This window comes from Euprymna scolopes, chromosome 10, assembly GCF_053919585.1.
Source record: "Euprymna scolopes isolate OS-2025 chromosome 10, ASM5391958v1, whole genome shotgun sequence".
In the NCBI taxonomy this organism is placed as follows: Eukaryota; Metazoa; Mollusca; class Cephalopoda; order Sepiida; family Sepiolidae; genus Euprymna; species Euprymna scolopes.
The window spans coordinates 113,234,680-113,255,868 of NC_136491.1; the positions used below are offsets into that span (position 1 = coordinate 113,234,680).

A 21,189-nucleotide genomic window follows, 5' to 3' on the forward strand; every position below is an offset into this window, starting at 1 on the left:
AACTATTGTAACTTTATAGACAACGTTCTCATTTCGTTTTTCCTCTCGTCTGTCGACTCCATTGGCATGCCAAACAAATAAAAGATATATTTTGAACTCTTTTTATTTATTTATTTTTTTTTTAGAGACACTTTTATTTCCTGTCTGTGCCTCCCATTTTGACAGAACTGTCACCGGCTAGTGGGGAATCATTGTTGTCTGCTCTCTTTCTCCTACTGTTCATACTGTCACATCTTTCCCACTCCACTCTCTCTGTCTTGCTGCTGCTATCTGTGACGTCACCAGTCCTGCTACTTCCTACTGCTACGCCGTACATTATGGTACACTAGCCAAATACAAAAGTTACTAACCAAACCCATGTTAATTATAGGATATGACATTTTCATTCCATGACCAGTATCTACATCATAAAGATTTTTTTGTATTTTTTTTTAATAAGTGTAATTCTAAATAGGCACAGAATTTTATGTTGAAACTGTAAAGTATAAACATTTGAATTTCTTCAGATGTTTTTTAAACAGCCTTCATTAAAAAAAAAAAAAAATTGCCCTATTAAATTCTTGTTTAAATGATTTAGCTGGTTTTATTTAAACAAAAAAAAGTTGAAAAGATATTTTTCACTCAGCAATAAGCTTTGGAAGATTGTTAGTGGAAAAACCAAAAAAAAAAAAACAATTGACAAAAGACAAGTGTTTATTATTTCTAGTCACCAGTTGAAAAATATCACTCACAAATGCAAAGCTCTGATTTTGTCAAACTCTGGAATCTATATAAAATTTAAAACGAAATCCTTTATTTAATTCATGGGAAAAGCTTGCTTTCAATTGATCTGTGAACTTCTAAAAGAGTATCACTTTATTACTTAGCACTTATATCCATTGTGCCATGAGTCATTAGAGAAAGCAAGCTACTCCTAGGGATAAAGAGTTCTGTTCAATATTCTGTAGAGATTTACGAGTTTGATGATACACACCTGAAAAGAGTCAGCAGTTACATCTGTCGAAACACTGAATGTAATAACTGAAAATGAGAACAGTAGTCCGAATAATACAAATCATTGCAAAATTTCTAAAACATAAAACTAGTTGCTTTGTCTTTCTGAATTTTTGAAACGAGAATTGATAATTTGTATTATTTGGATTGTTCAAACTATTCTCATTTTGAGTGTTATTTTCACAACATTTTTATCAATTATAACCTTCGACTTTCTTCAGGTGTATCTTGTTGAACTAGGGTATCTTTCTGTGGAATTCTGGAATCTGAACAGAATTTTAAACAAAAACGCTTTATTTAATCCACGGATGTAGGATGCTCTCATTCCATTGACCATGATATAGTAGAAGTCCTTAGATTCCATAGTTGGATCATGTACACCTGAAGATGGTTGGAGATTACATCAGCTGAATTGTGAAAATAACACTCGATAGAAAAAGTAGCTTGAATAATACAAATAATATGGTTGCTTTGTATATGGTGTTTTATTTTATTGATTTTTCAAAAAATCTGGAAGATATTTTTTCTTTATTAAATGCTTTTTTTTTCTTTCTCTTTTTACTTTGACAACATGAAAAAAAAAAAATGAATCAAATAGGTTTGAGGCACCCTAGAATGAGTAACAAAGGAACATATTTTGCCTTAACACTGCTTTATTTTTATTTTTTTTACTTTGACAACATGAAAAAAAAACTTTTATCTTATATGCAAGTGTATGTTTATTTTGTTTGTTATTTTCAGGGCAAGAGGCACACCAGTCCGTGAAAAGAAAAAGACAACTAGTGGGAGTGGAGGAGGAGGTGGGAGTGGTGGTGGTGGTGGTGGTGGTGGCGGCGGTGGCACTGCTGGGGGAGGAGGAGGCGGCACTGGTGGCAGCACAGCTGGAGGTGGCGGCGGTGCCAGCACAGGTACCACTGCTGTGGCGGCAACAACAGAACGAGGTCGAGACAAGAAACGTCGAAGCGTTTCTTCAAGCAGTACCAGCAGCAGCGGAAGCTCTGGAAGTTCAAGGTTTGTTTTTTATTATTAATTATAACAAGCAGAAATACCTGGTGTTGCCTGGGTGTCACAAATATGCCAAAGCAAAAGAAAATAAATGTGTACATCTACAGTGATTATTAACTAAATATACGATTACTTAACATTCTCTGCAACTGTGAAATTCTCAAAAAATAGCAAATTCTTGGCATAAATCTCTTTAGAATATCTTTAAAGGTGTTTGAAAAATTCAAAAGTGTTAAGTTAATGTTATTAATTCCATGCTTGGCACATATATTTATTATTTAATCTTTAAAATAAGATGTGAAAACTAGCAGAGCGGACTCGGCCTTTAGCAATGAATTCCTCTCAGCCCTCGTAATTGGCTTTAAACTGAAAATGTCCATTTCTGAAATTATAAAAGATATATAAAAGAATTATTTTCACAAAAGTGCAAGAACAACTAAGAAAGGCAATTTTGTTTATCATGGTTTTTTTGTGTTTTACAAACAGTCTGGGTTTATTACATTTCTTCTCTTTCCTCTAATAAAATCCTTAATAAACTGGTCCTGGATATGACCTTAAACTATATCTGATGGTGAGGCCACATCTTGTGGGCTTTGGGGAGTGTGGAGTCACCCTTTAATTGCCATTGCTCTCAGGTCCACTCTGACCCGGAGTGGTAGTATCTGTTAGGGTCCCAACTATTGGTTAAATAAAAACTGATGTGAAAAAAACAAATATATTCTATTAAAAAATTGTTCTTCAAAATCACTGGATTCGGCATTAAATAACCTGAAAAGGGTTGATATGCCATAAAACAAAAACAACCAACCAACCTTAATAGACCAAAGTCACTCAATTGATTTTGTTCTATAAAAGAAAAAAAATGTAATTTCATTTTAATTTGTTTGAGAAATTATTTCATTCAACCAGAATAAGTTTTAAAATGACACCATTATTTTTAAAAGACAATCAACTCTATATGGACGTATGCAGTGAAAGATGCAGAATCCTTTTTGCATTACAATGACTTAAATACATAAAAAAAAATGATAGAAACAATGTTGGGAAAACAAAACAAGAAAATGGATTATAAAAAACAAAAAAAGAAAATGGATTATGTTAAATAAAATTTTATCTAGGAAAATGTGTGTGTGAAAAAATTTGAAAAAGATTTTTTTGATTTTTTTTTTTTTTACTTTTCTTGCACGTGGTGAACATTTCGCCATCGGTTTATATGGCCGAACTGGTGTTCTCTTAATCTAGCATCTATTTTAAAACTTTAATAATAATAATTTCAAGTGAATTATTTCCCTTTGAATGCATACAGCGAATCTGTTTATGAAATAACAATTCGCTACATAGGTAAAAAAAAAAATATTTGCTTAAAAGGTTCCCAATTTTGAAAAAGGTGAATCTTAAGAAATTGCAAGTTACATTGGTTGAAACATTGTGAATAGAATCAACCAAAACAGTTTGCATAATTCAGATTACTGTTCTTGTAATGTTTCGACCAATGTTACTTTTGACCTTATGGTGCTTAGTATAATCACTTTTAAGTGATTGTCTTCTGACGGTTGAAGATCCCCTCTTCACTACAGACAATACTAAGAATACAATTGCAAAGTACTTAAAATTTCTACCCAGTCATGGCTGACAGAAAGAGTGCAATCTACTCCCATGAATTAAATAATGGTCTAAGTTTAAAAATTCCATAAAATTTGATGTAAAAATTCACCAATGCACCTGAAGAAGGTTGGGACATACATCGGCTTATAATATCCAAGGTGAGAAAACTAGTTGTAATAATACAAATAATCAATTGAAAGCATTATGAAAATAGTCATTGGATCATTACAAACGATATTAACATTTCTACATCAAATTATTCTGTTTTAGTGGCAGCAGTAGTACATCTCGTAGCCGATCACGCTCATCGTCTTCATCGACCAGTGGCAGTAGTTCATCTGGAAGCAGCAGCAGTTCATCCAGTAGCAGCAGTGTCAGTAGTTCGCGTTCATCAAGCTCTTCCACCAGCCGATCTTCACACAGTCGGGCTTCTGCAGCGGGGCGTGGAGCCAGCGGCAGGCATAAGTCTGCGTAAGTATATCATCTTGGGTTTTTATTTTATCGTAACAAATTTTCGAGTTTTTAGATGCGTGTGTTGTTGGCATTTTGACGGTGGGCAAACCTTGTGCGATTCTTTTGTTCATCGTGTTCACAACATTTTAGTTTCTCCCTTGTTAATTCATCCCATCCTCCCCCGTTTCTAAGAAGAATATAACATGATAAAAATCGATAATGTATTTTTTGTTTATAATTTTATTCACTTGATTAATACATATATGAGATTATGGGTTTTCTTCTTTCCTACGTAATGCATATGCTGATAAGTGTGCTCTGAACAGATGCTTTATCTCATTGACTTTTTAAAACTGGATATGAACATACAAGTCACAGAGTACATCAGTGTGAACTGCAACTATTAAAAAAAAATCCATTTTATTACATATTGATGTTGATGCAAGAGAAGACAACAAATCAGATAAAAATTGAATCAGCCTTTTTCCTCTTTGACACAAGATAGATAAAAAGTGCATTGTTTTTCCATAGCGTAGTACAGGTCAAGAATATTGGTTTAAAAAATTTACTGTGGATAATGTTTTCAATGTTTAATTTGTCTAACGTCAAAGAGAAAAGATACTGATTTTTTTATATTTTTTTTTAATTAAATAGTGTCATTCTGCTTCAATTTAGTTGTACAACCATACTGGCCCCCTTGTGGTATTCTTTTGTTCATATGCTGAAGTGGGGTACAAGGGTTTATAGTTTGTTGGATTACCTACCATTAAAATACAGTAGAACCACGGGATACGGCATTAAAAATTAGTAACAAAATACAGTACAGTAGGTAATACATATGTATATAATCAAATAATATTATAAATAACACTGTAAGGCGGGGCAAATACCGTAACCAGGATCCGGAAAAACATTGTATTCTACATCGTAACCTAAAAAAACATTCTGGAGCCACCATATCCCCGGGTTCTACTGTACTTGTAAAACAGGCAGAAAGATGCAACATTTTGTCGATGGGACAAAGGTTGAAGGCTAGCTGACAGTGTAGGACCTAATATTAGGTTGGCGACTATTTTTGTTTATAACCTTGAGTGAGAGACTAGTAGCAGATACACCATCCCAAATGTGACAACAATACTCCATACATGGGTGAATGGTGGCCTTGTTGAGGTACTTTGCCCCCCCCCCCCCCCCCACCAATACTTTTGTGCCATGTGCCATCATTTTCTGCATCTTCTGTTTCTGGCCGTGTGCCCATAACAATCGCTGAGGAGGCAAACACTTTTTTTTTATTATTGCATTTTCATCCCAAACAAGGCACAGTATCACTTTGATGTAAAAAAGTCTAGCAGTCCTAGGGAAGAAACTGAGAATCTTTACTGTGTAAGGATGGGATTTTGCTGCCTGTCGAGTTTATTTTGGGTATTTATGTCAAGGAGGGGTAGAAGGGCTTATAGTTCACTGAAGCACCTACCATTAAAATACTTATAAAACAGGCAGAGGAATGTAACATTTTGTCGATGGGACAGAGGTTAAAGCCTAGCTGACAGTGCAGAACCTAATATTAGATTGGCAACTCTCTTTTGAACTTTGAGTAAGAGACTAGTAGCAGATGCACCAGCAACAATACTCCATGGGTGAATGGTGGCCTTGTAGAGGTACAGGATACGCTCAGGCATAAGTAAATTTCAAGCACGGTAGAGAGAGCCCACCTTCTTTGCAGCAGTCTTGGCAATGGCCTCAATGTATTTGTTCCAACTCTTATTCCCTGTAAATGTTAAGCCGAGGAGTTTGAACGAAGTACTTTCAGGTAATGTATCATTAGGCATGGTTGAAAAGGTTTCTTGTTTACAAGTATATAAAAGCAATGCAATGTTTAAGAGAGCACAAACTCAGATACATTGTGTATAAATCAGTTGGGCTCTGATTGTGTGTGTAATACTGTTGCAGAAAAGAACTCGCATATCTTACGTTCTCAGTATATCAATTAGAACCCAACTGAGATGATTTATCTATCAAGGCATTATTGTACCAATCTTCAAAATTCCTAGCATCACTCAGGTCTACCCCCATCTGGTCCTGGGTATGACTTTAAAATATATCCAATAGTGAGGTCCTGTTTGGAGGATGTGGGGAATTTGCAGTTGCCCCTTAGTTACCATTGTTCTCAGGTCCACTTTGGCCCAGAGTGGGAATACCTGTTAGGGCATTAGGTGCTACCAAATCTGGTTGTCTGTGAATTTATATTCCCTTGACACTTTCTCCTTCTGAGGCAGCAGTTTCAACCCGCCTAGAATGAATGCTGTACAACAGCAACAACTCCCGTCTGTTGAAGTGGAACTTTCTCAAGCCACTGCCTCCACCAAGACTGACTTATGAGCAGAAATTCTATGTTCAATTTTTTTTTTTTTTTTTTAATCTTAATTTCTTTCTTAGAACTGCACGCCTGTGGAACTCTCTTCCATTTGCCTGTTTTCCATCTGACTACAATTTGGTTGTCTTCAAGTACAACGTAAACAAATTCTTGATGAACCGTTCCCTTAATTAATCCAGTTTACCAAATTTCCACTATTAACAATTACTATATTATCCAACTGACTACTGTACACTCAGTAACCCTTATCCTCGGGTGGCCTCCGGGCCTTGATAAGTGGTGATCCCGATGTAAAAAAAAAAAAAAAAAAAAAAAAAAGCTGACTGCTTCCATCTCTTAGATACCTCCATTTTGCTTCTAATCACCTTTGTGTGCCTTGGTGAATAATTTCCTTGTGTTCTCCATAGTCTTAGCTAGGAGAGGGGAGGAGGGGGGCAGTGTATAGTAACATAAAGTTACTATTTTTATTACTAAATTATTACTTTTTGTAGATCTTATGTATACTATGTTCGTTAACCTTGTTTTGTACATAACATAAACTGTAAACATTTCTTCATTAATGAATAATTAGTTTTTATTTAATAATTTTTTGGGGGGGGATAATTGAATTTAACTACTATTAGATTTGATTTTTAAAATTGATGTTATATTTAGAAATCCTGAGATTTATAATGAAACTAGCAGGAAGTCATAAAATATGCTTAAATATATTTTAATTCATGCAGATTTTATATTTATTATTACAAAGCCAATTCTCTGTTAAATATTATATTGTACCTAATGTATAGTAGTGATTTCAAAAGTTGTAGAAAAAAAAAATGACTTGGGTGTCATCAGCTAGAATCAAAACCAAAACATTTCACACTTCAACCATGTCTCCTACCAATGTAACTATTAAAAGATAGATAAGAAACATTTAATATTAAACGATTTGAAGAAGTGAATTGAATTTGGACATGCGCAGAAAGAATTAAAAATGTGTCTGCAAGTTGAAATTAATATTTTGCATTTCAACTTATCTATATATGTCTGTACTACGCGTTATTCACCTATTCAAACAATTAAACCAATTCAAGCTCTGAATGGATTTACACATACACATATGTCGGCAAGCATTATTCATCTATTCAAAGATTTTACTTGTTATAAACCATATTTTATGTATGATAACTATTTTCTGATAATTTCAGTGTTATATGACTGGTAGTTTAAGAGTTTATCAGTTAAATATTTACACACACACATAGACAGACAGAGACACACATATATACAGCTACTGTTTTATTTATATAGATTAGATAAATTAATGTTTTTTTTATATATTTTTTTTTACATTGGAATCACCACTTATAAAGGCCTGAAGGCCACTCGAGGATAAGGGTTAATGGGTGTACATTAGTCAATGGGATTATAGTGTAGTAAACATAAGTAATGGAAATTTTGTAAATTGAATTACTTAGGGGGGACGATTCATCAAGAACTTGTTTACGTTGGACTTGAAGACAATCAAATTGTAGCCAACTGGAAAGCAGGCAAACGGAAGAGAGTTCCACAGGCATGCATTTCTGTGTGTCCGCATTACTATTTTTATTACTATTGTATTATATTATTGATCACATTTTTCATGCAACAATAGCTAAGTTTAATCTTACTCCTATTGATAATTTTAGACAGCTTATTTTTTTTTTATTTTATCTTTCCACTGCAGAGATAAATAGTTATGATATCTCTATTGATTTGTTTATTTTACAGATCCCCACGGAGAAAAAAACAGCGAAGCCCCACCCCAAAGACTGCCAAAGTCCATATTGGAAAATTGACTCGCAATGTTACAAAAGAACACATCACAGAAATTTTCTCCGTTTATGGCGGTATAAGGCATATAGAAATGCCAACGGATAGAATTCACCCAAATTTCTCAAGAGGATTTGCTTATGTTGAATATGAAAATTCAGGCGAAGCTGAAAAGGCTATAAAATATATGGATGGCGGTAAGGATAGAACTGCAGATTTTGGTACTTCTTTTCACTGGGGATCTTTTAAACTAACATGTTTCAAGTGAAAACATTATTACATACTTTCATGTCATATCAGAATTAGTATAAATTTCAATATTTACAAAAAATTATCCAGTAAATGTGCTAGATGTATTTTTACAAAAAAAAAAATCACCCACAATTACGTCAGATTTAAAAATAACAGAGTTTTAATTAAGTCGAGACAGATAAGTCAATTTGTCATACTGAATTGGTCACACAACTCTTCCACATTAAAACGTACATTAAAACTTGATAATTTGATAAATTCTCTTTTTACTTGTAATTATTTTTGTACTGAATCATTTTTCGTAATTTTTGGAATTTACACTAATTTCGACATAACAAGTAAGTATGTAATGTTTACACCTAGCAATGTGTTGGTTTAAAAGATCACTAATATAAACAAGCAGCCAGATTTTTCTTACTCTTCATTTTTTTTTTTTTTGCTTTTATGCCACTTTTTCTATTTACACCTATTTTTTTCTTTGTTTTTTTTTCTTCTTTCTATATTTCTTTTACATATGTAAACAACCAATATTGGACTGATACAGTTTTTACATTAAGAAATTTGTGGATGTATAATCATTCCATACAAAATGTTTATATTTATTTCCTTTTCATTAATTACCTACTATATATATATATATATATATATATATATATATATATATGGCATAATCACGTTGACATACCGGTTCTCGTCAGATCACTGTAGTTAAGCAATGTTGAGCCTGGTTAGTATCAGATGGGTGACCATTTGGGAATTCTATGTGCTGTATGTGCTCTCCGCTTACCTCAGCATTTGTTTCCAGTCGTCCTGTACTTTACTTGCCACTGATATTTAACAATGTCGTCTCAGGAGAGCTGTGGTTGGAGATTGCACACTCCTTGCCACAAAAATATCATGCGCAAGCAATCCTTCGTGGGTATCCATAGTCTGTCCATATCAATCTATGTCTGCATATATATATCATAATTTAAATTTTATGATGTGAAATGGTTAAATTTCAAATCTAGAAATTTTATTACATGCAAGACAAAGAATACATTTCAATAAGTATATACTTATTGAAATATACTTATTGAAATGTATTCTTTTTCTTGCATATAATAAAATTTCTACATTTGAAATTTAACAATTTCACATAAAATTTTAATTACTAAATTATGATTTATTTGCTCTTTCTGGTATATTGAGCAATTTTTATTTAGCTGGAATTGTCTTTACAAAATATTACAGCCAATAATATTTTGTAAAACCCATAATCACTGGATTTCCATAACAGTAGATCTGTTGCATTACATTATTCTGAAGTGTGTATATATATATATATATATATATATATATATATATATATATATATATAAAAGTAGGGGGTAGTGTGGTTCCAGCAAGAGAAGCATATATTTAAAGTACACTCCTAACATTTACACCAAGTAGCATATTCAAAGATGTACTTAAGGCAACCCTGATAGTAAGTGGGAAATTACCTACCTGACAACACAAAGACAATGCTTGCCAAACTTTTAATTTAAAGACTGAATCCACTTTTATTAGAGCTACAATACTTTTTTCCATAATGAACCTAATTTTTCTAACTAAAATGATATCTGAGAAGATAAAAACTCAAAACACATGTAATAAATATAAAAAATGAAAAATATTAAAATGTTAAACAATAAAAATTTTTTTAAATGTAATAACTGTTGGTAGCGCCAATTTATTTATTTATTTATATATATATATATATATATATATATTAGCAGGCCACTAATGAACATTTTAGCATGTATTTTGTGTGATTTAAATCTAGAGAAAATTATAAATTAACAAATATTATTTACAACAACAACAAAAAAAAAAATCATTGACTAGTGTAGTTCTAAGGGCAAGCAAATTTTTAAAACTGATTTCTATATAATTTTTTTTTTTAAATTCTGCTTGATGATTTATGGTAAGTAATCTTCCGACAAAACAAGCAACATTTGGTATGATGATTGCCTGCCAAGAAGAATTTTGTTGATATATATATATATTTTTTTTCCCAGCCCAAATTGATGGCCAGGAGATCACTGCTGCTGCTGTATTGGCTCCACGGCCAACCCGAGTAATACCGCGACGTAGTCCACCTCGTAGACCGCCTCCAAGATGGCGAGCATCCCCGCCCAGATTCAGAGACAGGCGCCGGTTAGTAAACCAACAACGGTAACTCATCTTTTCTTGGATCAAAATGGTTTCTTATGTCATCTACACAATTTCTTTTGTCTTTTATTAAAAACCAGATCATGTAATTCTTTATTTGAATAAACTTAGTAAATTAGTTTGGTTTAGTAATTGCCACAGTCACCTACCACCCATTCCCACCCCTGCCTGCCTGCCAACATTTAGTTTTGCAAATCAGACTTCTATAATTACCAATAGCCCAAAATTTTCTCCATCTCTCTTGAACACTAGTTCAATTATTTTAATGTTGAATTTATGGGATGAGGATTGATAATTTGGATTATTTAGACTACTATTTTCATCTTGAGTGTTATTTTTACAATGTTTCGGCCACAATAACCCCTCTGGCCGTCTTCAGGTGTATCTTTCTGCTGAACTCTGGAATCTGCATGGAGTTTCAAACAGAATCTTTTATTGAATCCACAGGGGTAGCATGCTCTTGCTACCGTGCTTGGGTAGAAGTCTTAAGTAATTTACAATTGTATTCTTGTAGTATCACCTTCACTGAAGATTGAACCTTCAACCTCAAGAAGAGTGTCACTTAGAAGTGAATTTTATTATTTTATCTTCTGTTACACCATGGATCCTTGCCAAGTTCAACAAAATACACCTGAAAAAGGTTAGAGGTTACATTAGCTGAAACATTCTGCAAATGACATTCAAGATGAGAATAGTAGTTTGAATCATACAAAATATTAATTATCAATCTTATCTAAAACAATTCAGAACCATCTGATTTTGTGATAATTTATGCCCTCAACAACTGAACAGATTTACAATTGTTTTAAAAAAATCTGCACAATATACAAAAAAAAATCCATTTAAAAAGTAATTATTCTCTTCAGAATCTTTAATTCAAAAAAGTAAGATTTAAAAATATGGGTGTTTGTGTAGATTGGTGATCTTTTTAACCAACGCATTTTAGGTGAAAACATTATTGCATACTTATATATCGTGTTGAAATTAGTATAAATTCCAAAAATTACAAACAATGATCCAGTAGAAAAATACTTACAAGTAAAAATAGAATTTATTAAATTATCGAGTTTTATCATATGTTTTAATGTGGAAGAGTTGTGCAACCAATTCAGTTTGACAAAATTGACTTATCTCCCTTGAATAAAATTAAGTGTACAGTTTTTAAATCTAATATAATTGGGTATTATTTTATTGTTAAAAATACATCTAGCTAATCTACTGAATCATTGTTCGTAGTCTTCGGAATTTATACGAATTTTGGATAGAACACTTAAGTACGTAATAATGTTTTCACCTGAAATGCGTTAGTTTAAAAGCACCAAACTATGTTCATCATTTAATCCAAAATTGTCGTGTAGAATGTTCAAAGGGTTAGGATTTCAGAATGTATTTGTAAAAATCCAAAGAAAAAAATCATAGGAATCACAACAAATTTTTATTCCAGTATTAATTTTAAACTAGCGGGACCTGTGGAAATTCCACAGCGAACTCATTCATATGTAATATACTGATGTTGGCATTCTATAGATATTCAGTGTAAATGGAGGCGCTCTGATATTATTGTAGCTATTTTGTTAAAACTGCAAAAGTATTTATCCAAACTAGCAGGGACGTCTGGCGTAACCAGGTCATAAAATACACTTAAATATGATATTTTAATTCTTGCAGATTTTGTATATATTATTATAGAGTTAATGTTCTATTGATTTTTATCTATATAATTATAAAACTCAAATGACCTTGTAACGGGTGTTGGAACCCAACATTTGGTTTACGACTTACGGTTACGTACATAAACAAATAATCAACCCGACGATAAAACATATTATTTTACTATGTACATTTTCAGCATCCCAATTATTTTTTTTTTCGTGTTTAAATTATCCAAACAAACAATTGTTAATACTTTCTGCACTTTTTTTTTTTTTTACATCGTTCATTTCCGAATTACGTTTAAGTTATTTTAACGCAATTTTCTTACAATAAATCTATTTTTACCCGTTGACAACCATAAGAGCATTTTACAACGGCGATTTACCCACCACCTTACTTTTTAATTTATTCTCCATTTTTTAATACACCTTTCTTGAAAAACATTCATGCATTTTCTTCTACACTACCAACATCAATAAATAACTGCGAAAATGTTTTTTTTAATTTGCATTACAAATAAATAATCAACGCGACAATAAAATGTATTGTTTTACTGTGTATGTTTTCAGCATCCCAATTGTTTTTTTTTTGTTTTTTTTTTCACGTTTAAATTAAAAGATATATCAAAATTTGAATTTAACTTTAAATATTATGGTATCTATTCAGTGCACATTTACCTATAAGTATGGCAAACCACTTATAATTCAATGGCTGTAAGATTTTTTTTCCAAAATAAACAATTATGAACAGAACAACTCCTAGAAATCTATCTATATTCTTTTTTCATTTTAATATACTTTCATAGAAATGTTTCTGTTATGTCACAAAAAACTATTTTCTTTACGTCACAAGTGTCACGCTCATACATTAATTTTTTTTTTTTTTACATTTTCACCCTAAACAAAGCACATTGCCACGTTGGTGTAAGGGGCTAATATCAGTGACATAAGCTACTGGGATACTATGTAGGGAGTTGGGCAGAAAGATGTCGGTTCACCTTACACTTGAACTTCTGCATGTCAGCACAGTTGGGGAAGCAGGGACCCGGAATAGAATTCTAAAGTCTAGCGGTTCTGGGGAAGAAACTACTGGAGTAGAAAGCTCTCTTACATCCTCTACTGTGTAGGAGTGGGATTTAGCTGCTTGTCGGGTTTGTCGAGGGCATTTATGTCGTGGGGGCACAAGTGCTTGCAGTTCGTCAGAGCATTCACCATTAAAATACTTGTAGAACAGGCAGAGGGATGCAACATTTTGTCCGTGGGACAGAGGCTGAAGCTTAGATGACAGTTTAGTATTGTTTCATATTGGACTGGTGCATCACTCCTAGAGAAGGTCCAAAAGAGAGTTGTCAACTCTCTTTTGGACCTTCTCTAGGAGTGATGCACCAGCCCAATATGAAACAATACTTTATACATGGGCGAATGGTGGCCTTATAGAAGTACAGGATACTTTCGGGTGTTAGTAGCTTTCTAGCACAGTAAAGAGAGCCTACCTTCCTTGCAGTGGTTCTGGCAATGCTCTCAATATAATTGTTCCAACTCATGTTTCCTGTGAGCGTTAGGCTGAGAAGTTTAAAAGAAGTGCTTTCAGATAATGAATCTTTGGCCATTGCTATTGGTGGGAGAGAAGGTTTCTTGTAATTATTGAAGGAAACAAGTTTAGTCTTGGCAGCATTGAATGTGACAATCCATTTTTGTCCCCATTCCACTACAGATTGGAGGTCATCCTCTACTGTTTCTGCCATTTCCTTAGATATGTGCTCATTTGTTTTCTCTTCGTGCCTGTTATAGAGAGTGGTATTATCAGTAAATATAGCCATCTCAGAGGCAATTTTGTCGGGGAGGTCATTTATGAATATTATGAATAATAGAGGTCCAAGGATAGACCCCTGAGGCACTCCTGCATTTATATCATATTGCTTAGATGTACGACCGTCGAGGACAATCTGAATTTTTCTCTTATCTAAGAAAGATTTAATTATGTTAAGTATTCGTCCAGTGATACCGTATGATCTGATTTTCCTGAGAAGACCTTCATGCCATACCCTGTCAAAAGCCTTAGATATATCTAGAGCCACCGCTCTACCCTCCCCTGCTTTGTCCAGTGAATGGTATATACGTTCAGAGATTACAGTTAGGATATCTGCTGTGGAACGGGCTTGCCTAAATCCATATTGTTGGTCGGTCAGAAGTTTTGTATCTATGAGGTGATGGACTAGAGCTTGATTAATTATGGACTCAAATATTTTACTGAATCTCAAAACTTTGAAATATATGCACAAAATATAAAAATACATAATGAACAAATTAGATGCAAGGCCATTCAAAAGTGTGGGAATAATGGGTGTCATTGGTTATTCTTGGTCTCAAATACTTAAAATTATCTATCCTATTCTTATCTAGAAGTATCTCAGTCACCACAATACCACATTCACTCCAGGATCTGTTCTACTTAAAATAAACCCAAATTTGAAAAAGTTTTATTGAATTATTTACAGTAATAACATTTCATTAATGGAATCCCAAACCTTTGATTTACTAATTATCTTAAAAGCTATTGCTGATTATTATTATCCAGAAAGCTGATTATTGTTGATTATTATTATCCAGAAAGCTATTTATCTTTCAATGGATTTTTACAATTCCAATCTAGTTGAATTTTTGTTTTCTTAGCTGAAATTTTTATTTTCATTTTTATTTATTTATTTATTTTTTTTGTGTAAAAATACATTTTTCCTTGTAGCGATTAATTTTAGGCTTTTATTTTTTTAACATAATCCAAAATTAATTGAAACCTTATAAAAAAAATGATGGTGCTTTTTACGATTATAGTCGATATAAGCTACCACCATTTTTGCACGTATATAGTTATTTTGAACCAGCTTTATATACCTGATATTACTGAAATAGAGAAATTGGAGGAAAAATAATTAAAAAATATATTCCCTCAACTTTCAATGACCTCATGAGACAACACAAAGCAAGCATTACTCAAATGTTTACATTTTTTTTATTTTAATTCATTTTAAGTTTTTGTTTTATTAAAAAAAAATAGTTTCCGTGTCTATTGATCAAAGTTACATGTAGGTGAGAAACACAGACACATGCTGTTCTATGAATTTTATATCTATTAATAAAATGTAAATAAAACTTGATGACTTCAACGTGGCAACAAATAAGACCCAAAATAAAAACTAATTTCTTTTTTTTTTTTAGTTTTGTCAAAATATTGCAAGAAAAAAGATTCAACTGAAGAAAACATCTCCTAACTGACAATAGACCTATATAGCACAAATTGCAAAATAATTTTTCATCAAACTCCAAACTTAACATCAATTCCAGAAATCTAATACTAAATAGTGAATTTTTTCATTTTATTAAACTTAAAAAGATAAACTCTTTCAAATAACTCAATTTGTTGCCTAGAATGTTTGCATAATACTGTTTGTGCAAAATGAATTATTTGCATAATCCATCTTGCCTTGCTATTGTGGATGTTTGGAATCTGGGCTTTACATTGCGAGTGAAACAGTTGCAAGTGATTCTTCTAAGTATCGACCAGAAATAATAAAACACTTTTAGCGATTGTGTTTTTTGCTTTTTTTTTTTTTTTTAATACGAAAGCTCAATTCTGAGAGAAAAATGTCAACCTTTATTTTCTTGATAAAACGAGCAAAGTAAAATTATTTAAACAATAAAGCTTTTAATATAATCTTTTAACAAAGAATGTTAAAAAAAAAACATCTGAAAAAAATTTGAATATTTATACCTTTAAGTTTCAACGAAATATTTATATTATGAATTACATTATATTTAGAATTACATTCAGTACATTTAAAACAATTTAATTTTATGACTTCTTTTACGTAATATTGAACCCCCAAAATTTATTCTGTTATAAAAGGAAATATAGACCAGAGTAAATTTATACAAAATTAAAATCTGAAATATATATATATATATATATATATATATAATGCTGACATTTATTTCATATCCTGTTTTTAAATAAATTATTTTGTTTTTCAGTTCCCCTCCTCCTCCTCCCCGGCGGCGTACTCCACCAAGACGGCGTACCAGATCACGATCACCTGGCCGTAGACGACGATACAGTCGTTCTAGCTCTAGTTCATCAAGATAAAAAGTTTTAAAAAAGGGCCAGCAAAGTGTACATCTTGAAAAATGATCATTGTGTCATGGAAAAAATAAACAAAACTGAACTATTTCTGAATATGTGAAGGGGGAAAAAAGTTACTATTCAACTGTAAAAAGAAAAAAAAAGAAAAAAAAGTTTTCTAACAAGGGAAGAAGAATCACCGTGCAGAGAGATCAAGAAATAGTTCCCAATAAAAACAACAAACAACTTGCTATCAATTTTGAAAAACTTTTTTGGCATTTAAAAAAAAAAAAAAAAAAAAGAAAAGTTGGTCAGGGTGGAGTCAAACCTTAATGATTATATTGAAGAGGGTGGTAGTCAATTCCATCTCCTTGTTCCTTTTACCGGGGGCGATTAAAAACCAATTTAATATTTTCATTCTTTCTTCATTATAAAAATATTCATTTCATGACTTCATGTTTTTTGTTTTTGTCTTTTTATGGGGAAAATGAAATTCACCTGAATTAAAAATGAGCTTAGTTTGTTCAAAATTTATTTCAAACTTCATCTTCAGGTGTCCTTTTATTTTTTATTATAAATTCGAATATGTAATGATTCAACTTTTTTTCTTTTTTTTTTTTTTTTTTTTTTTTTGAATAGCAATCTTTCAATGTTTAATAGAGAAATCAAATATTTAATTTGGGCAGTTAAAGATTGTTTAAAATGAATTTTTGGTTATAGTCGGCTAATATACTTCCTCAGCATAGCTGCTACCAAAAGCGATGACAAGGCAAAGCAATTCCTTTTCTTTTATTGTTTTTCAGTATCTCTATTGCTATATATAAAGACATAGATGATAATATATTTCAAAATTTTGATTTAACATTTTTACAACTCTAAGCCCCCCTCCCCCAATAATATCTTCAAAATATAAAATCTGCATGAATTAAAATAGATTTAAGTATATTTCACGACCCGGCAATGCTCCAAAAACAGTTGTTGTTGAAGACTTTCACTTTGTGCGGATCCACTGCTTTCGTAGACCCCATCTCACAAGGATGGTTCTCATCATCATCTAATAGATGTGTCCCTTTATGTCTAAGTGTATTTCTTGTCTGGATCACAGAGACCAGTTGCAATGGAAGAATGTTGACAGTGTTGCTCCTATTTGCCATCCAATCTCAGTCGCTGCCTGCCCAGTCAGCGTGCTAGTAGAGCCAAGACAGATAAAGCAGTCCACATCATGTGAATTCGGTTCAGTGTGAATAGCTGCCAGGTACTTTAGTCGATCAGTGAGGACATTACCTTTGTTTTGGAGACATTTATGCGCATCCCTAATCTGTGAGCTACAGTTGGCACCTTCTCACTAGTCAATCCAAACAGGACGATATCATCTGCATAAGCAAGGTCAAACAAGATCAATAATCGAGTACAAAATGAAAGCTTAATTCACTTCTACAAATATTTTTTGATTCCACAATATTCATATGAATATTGCTTCAAAGTTCAAACTAGAACTCGTGATCAGAATTGAAAGTTTGTTTCGTTTGAAGTGTTGTCACAAAATCTACAACATAATCACATTGTTCCCATTAGATCACCAAAGTTAAGCAATGTTGAGCCTAGTCAGTGCTAAAATGGGTGACCATTTGGAAATTCCAGGTGCTGTATGTACTCTCTGATTATCTTGCCATTGACCTCCAGCAATGCTAATTCAGGATAGGTGTGGTTGGTATTGTGCAACTCTTGTCTCACAATTACAGGCACAACTTACCCTTACAAGGGGTATCCATTGCCTTTTGAGACTGAACGGAGTTGTTGTCACCAAATAGACATGTATAGTGGTTGGCCTGAGACTTTCGCTGTGCCTAATAAAAAGGCAGAGACAGTGGTGCATCTCTTAATTGAGGAAATATTTCCCAGATTTGGTGCACCATTGCAGTTACTTACGGATAACGGACCGGAGAACGTCAATGGGATCATGAAAAGGGCTTTAGAAGAGCTTAATGTTGATCACGTGACCACCTTATTTTACCACCCGCAAAGTAACGGGAAAATAGAAAGATTCCATAGGACGATGCATGACGTACTTACAAAAAAAATAGGGGACAATGACCGTTCATGGGACATGTACTTGAATCAGATGCTGGCTGCTGTAAGGTTTCATGTCAGCGAAACAACAAAGTACTCCCCCTATTACTTGCTCTATAATAGAGACGTTATCTTGCCGTTAGACAGCATATTAAGGCCTCGTAGAATTTACTACGGGGAAGAGGATCATGAGATCGCTCTGCAGGACATGCATCGGACCTTTACATTAGTCAGGAACAATGTAAAGAGAGCTAGGAAGAAAATGATAGATAGGGCCAACGAGAAAACGAAAGCACCAAATAGAAAATTGTTCTTGTCTAGAATTCTCTCCATATTAAAGAAAATCTGTATAATGTACATATCCATAAGAAAACGAAAATATCATATTTAAAAAATCACGTAAATCGGTCCAGACGTTCTATTTTTAAATAAGAAAATTTGGTAATGTACAGTTTAATGAAGACATTAAAAAATGAAAATATTGAGGGGGAAAAAAAAAAGGGTTATATTGTACGTATCCGTTATCGAATGAAGTTCTCTAAAAAAAAAAAAAAAAAAAAATTAATTTCATCAAGTAGGTTTTTTTTAAAAACAATTTCTTATGATACTGAGCAAAAGGTTTTTAGGAAGAAAAGCTAGTATTAAAGATAGGGAGGGAGTGTCGATACTTTAAACTGAGTTATTTTCCTGTGGCGTGTTCAAAAAAATTCAAAGATGGCTACCTTCAATGCGCTGTAATAAAAACATTTTTTTCTGCTGTAAAAAAAACAAAAAAAAACTACTCAATCAAATTAAGTGAAATTTTTTTTTTTTTTTTTTTTTTCTTTGAGATCTTCAATTCAAAACGGATGTGTATAATATAAGCTTTTTTTTTTCTTTTTCGATATTTTCATTTTTTTAATGCCTTGATTAAACTGTACATATTTTAAACAAATCTTAAACAAAAAACAGTAAAAGGAGATAACTCAACAATAATTCAAACTTGCATTTTTTTTTCTTGTTAGTTGGGATCAAATTTACAGGTATACTATTTAGGGAGTTAAGCAGCAAGATATCTGTTCACTTTACACTTGATATTCTGCATGTCAGTACAGTCAGGGACGCAGAAACCCGGGAGGAAATTCTAAGGTTGAGCAGTTCGAGGGACAAAACTATTTGAGTAGAAGGTTTTCCATCATCTAGGCATTTCTCCAGTGTAGGGTGGAATTTTGTGGCTTGTTGGGTTAGTCAAAGTATTCACGTTGAGAGGGTGTAAGTGTTTTGCATTCATCTGAGAACATTCCATTAAAATACTTCTAGAAACAGACACCCACAGAGATATTACATTTTGATGATGGGTCAGAGGTTGGTTGCTAGTGCAGTATCTATTAGGTTGGCAACTCTTTTTTTGAACTCTAAGAGTGAGAGACTAATGGCAATTGCACCAGCCCAGATGTGACAATACTCCATACATAGGTGCATCGTGGTTTTGTAGAGGTACAGGATACTTTTAGGTGTGAGTAACCTTCTAGCACGATAGAGAGCACACCTTCTTTACAGCAGTCTTGTCAATATCCTCAATTTATTTGTTCCAATTCATGTTGCCTGTGAATGTTTGGCCAAGGAGCTTGAATAAAGATCTTTCAGGTAATGTATCATGAGCCATGTCAATCAGTGGTTGAGAAGGTTTCTTGTAATTATTAAAAGAAAGAAGTTTAGTCTTAGTAGCATTGAATGTTACCATCCATTTATAGTCCAATTTTGTCCTTTATGCGTCACATTCCATAAAGCAATGTTTCTGACAAAAACAAAGGATGAGATTGTTGGTTTTTGAATCTGTTCATCTAACACTGATTGTTGACTAATTTTCAACCTTGAAGTGGTATTTGAAAAAAGTATTTTAGCTTCTTATATTCCGTGGCTTTGTGCCTTGTCGGGAAGTGATTTCCATTAAAAAATAAAATTTGCAAGTTGCACTAATTTTAGTTTACAACTCAAATCAAGAGTTCCTATTTTACTTGCCTCCCTATGAAGACAGAGTTTGACACAAGGTTAGTTTTTAAAGTGAAGGAAAGTACAGTTTCTCAAAAAGGGGCACTTTGAATTGGAACAAAAATAAAAATGGCTTCTGTCTTGAAATTCTGTCCGAATTCCTGAGTTCGACAGAAACATTCTTGAATTCAACAAGATAAACCTGAAGAAGGTCAGAGGTTACATTGACCAAAATGTTGTGAAAATCATACTGAAGATGAGAACAGTAGTCTGAATAATCCAAATAACCAATCCTCATCTAAAAAATTCAGAAACATTAAACTGAAAAGGGATATTGAAGAGTTGAGCACAAAAGATAAAACAATGAAATTAATTTGATAAATCTTGGATTTACAACTTGCTTCCTCTGTTTCAATAGAATATAAATTTTTGGTATTATTTAAATGTTTGTAGGGAAAATTGTGAAAACCAAGAAAAGATCTTATTTTTTTTTTTTCATTTTTCTTAAACTTTTTCTTCTAGGGGATGGGACATCCAACCAGATGTTTGACATTTACCCCTATTTTAGTGAGTCCAACCAAGAGATCTTTTCAGGATTCTAGCCGTCCCTTTCAGTGCAATCGTTTGTATTTCACTTGCACTTGGTTCACCGGGTATGCTTGCTATGTACTTTTTAAAGTTCTTTTTCATAAGCCCAGTTGCTCCTA

General features: G+C 32.8%; 1 protein-coding gene across 3 annotated transcripts in view; it reads left to right on the forward strand.

Annotated features, from left to right (window-relative positions):
• The window catches only part of LOC145286227 (uncharacterized), a 38,020-nt gene extending 21,123 nt beyond the window's left edge, over positions 1-16,897 (forward strand). For 2 of the 3 annotated variants that reach the window (XM_080135044.1, XM_080135042.1), the window contains 5 exons: positions 1,735-2,004; positions 3,874-4,074; positions 8,183-8,421; positions 10,519-10,675; positions 16,354-16,897. In XM_080135044.1, the coding sequence (XP_079991170.1) occupies positions 1,735-2,004; positions 3,874-4,074; positions 8,183-8,421; positions 10,519-10,675; positions 16,354-16,465 (979 nt within the window). In that variant the 3' untranslated portion in view covers positions 16,466-16,897. The remainder of the gene's footprint in view (positions 1-1,734; positions 2,005-3,873; positions 4,075-8,182; positions 8,422-10,518; positions 10,676-16,353) is intronic. The other variant, XM_080135043.1, reaches the window with a different exon arrangement.
• Positions 16,898-21,189: the final 4,292 nt, after the last annotated feature.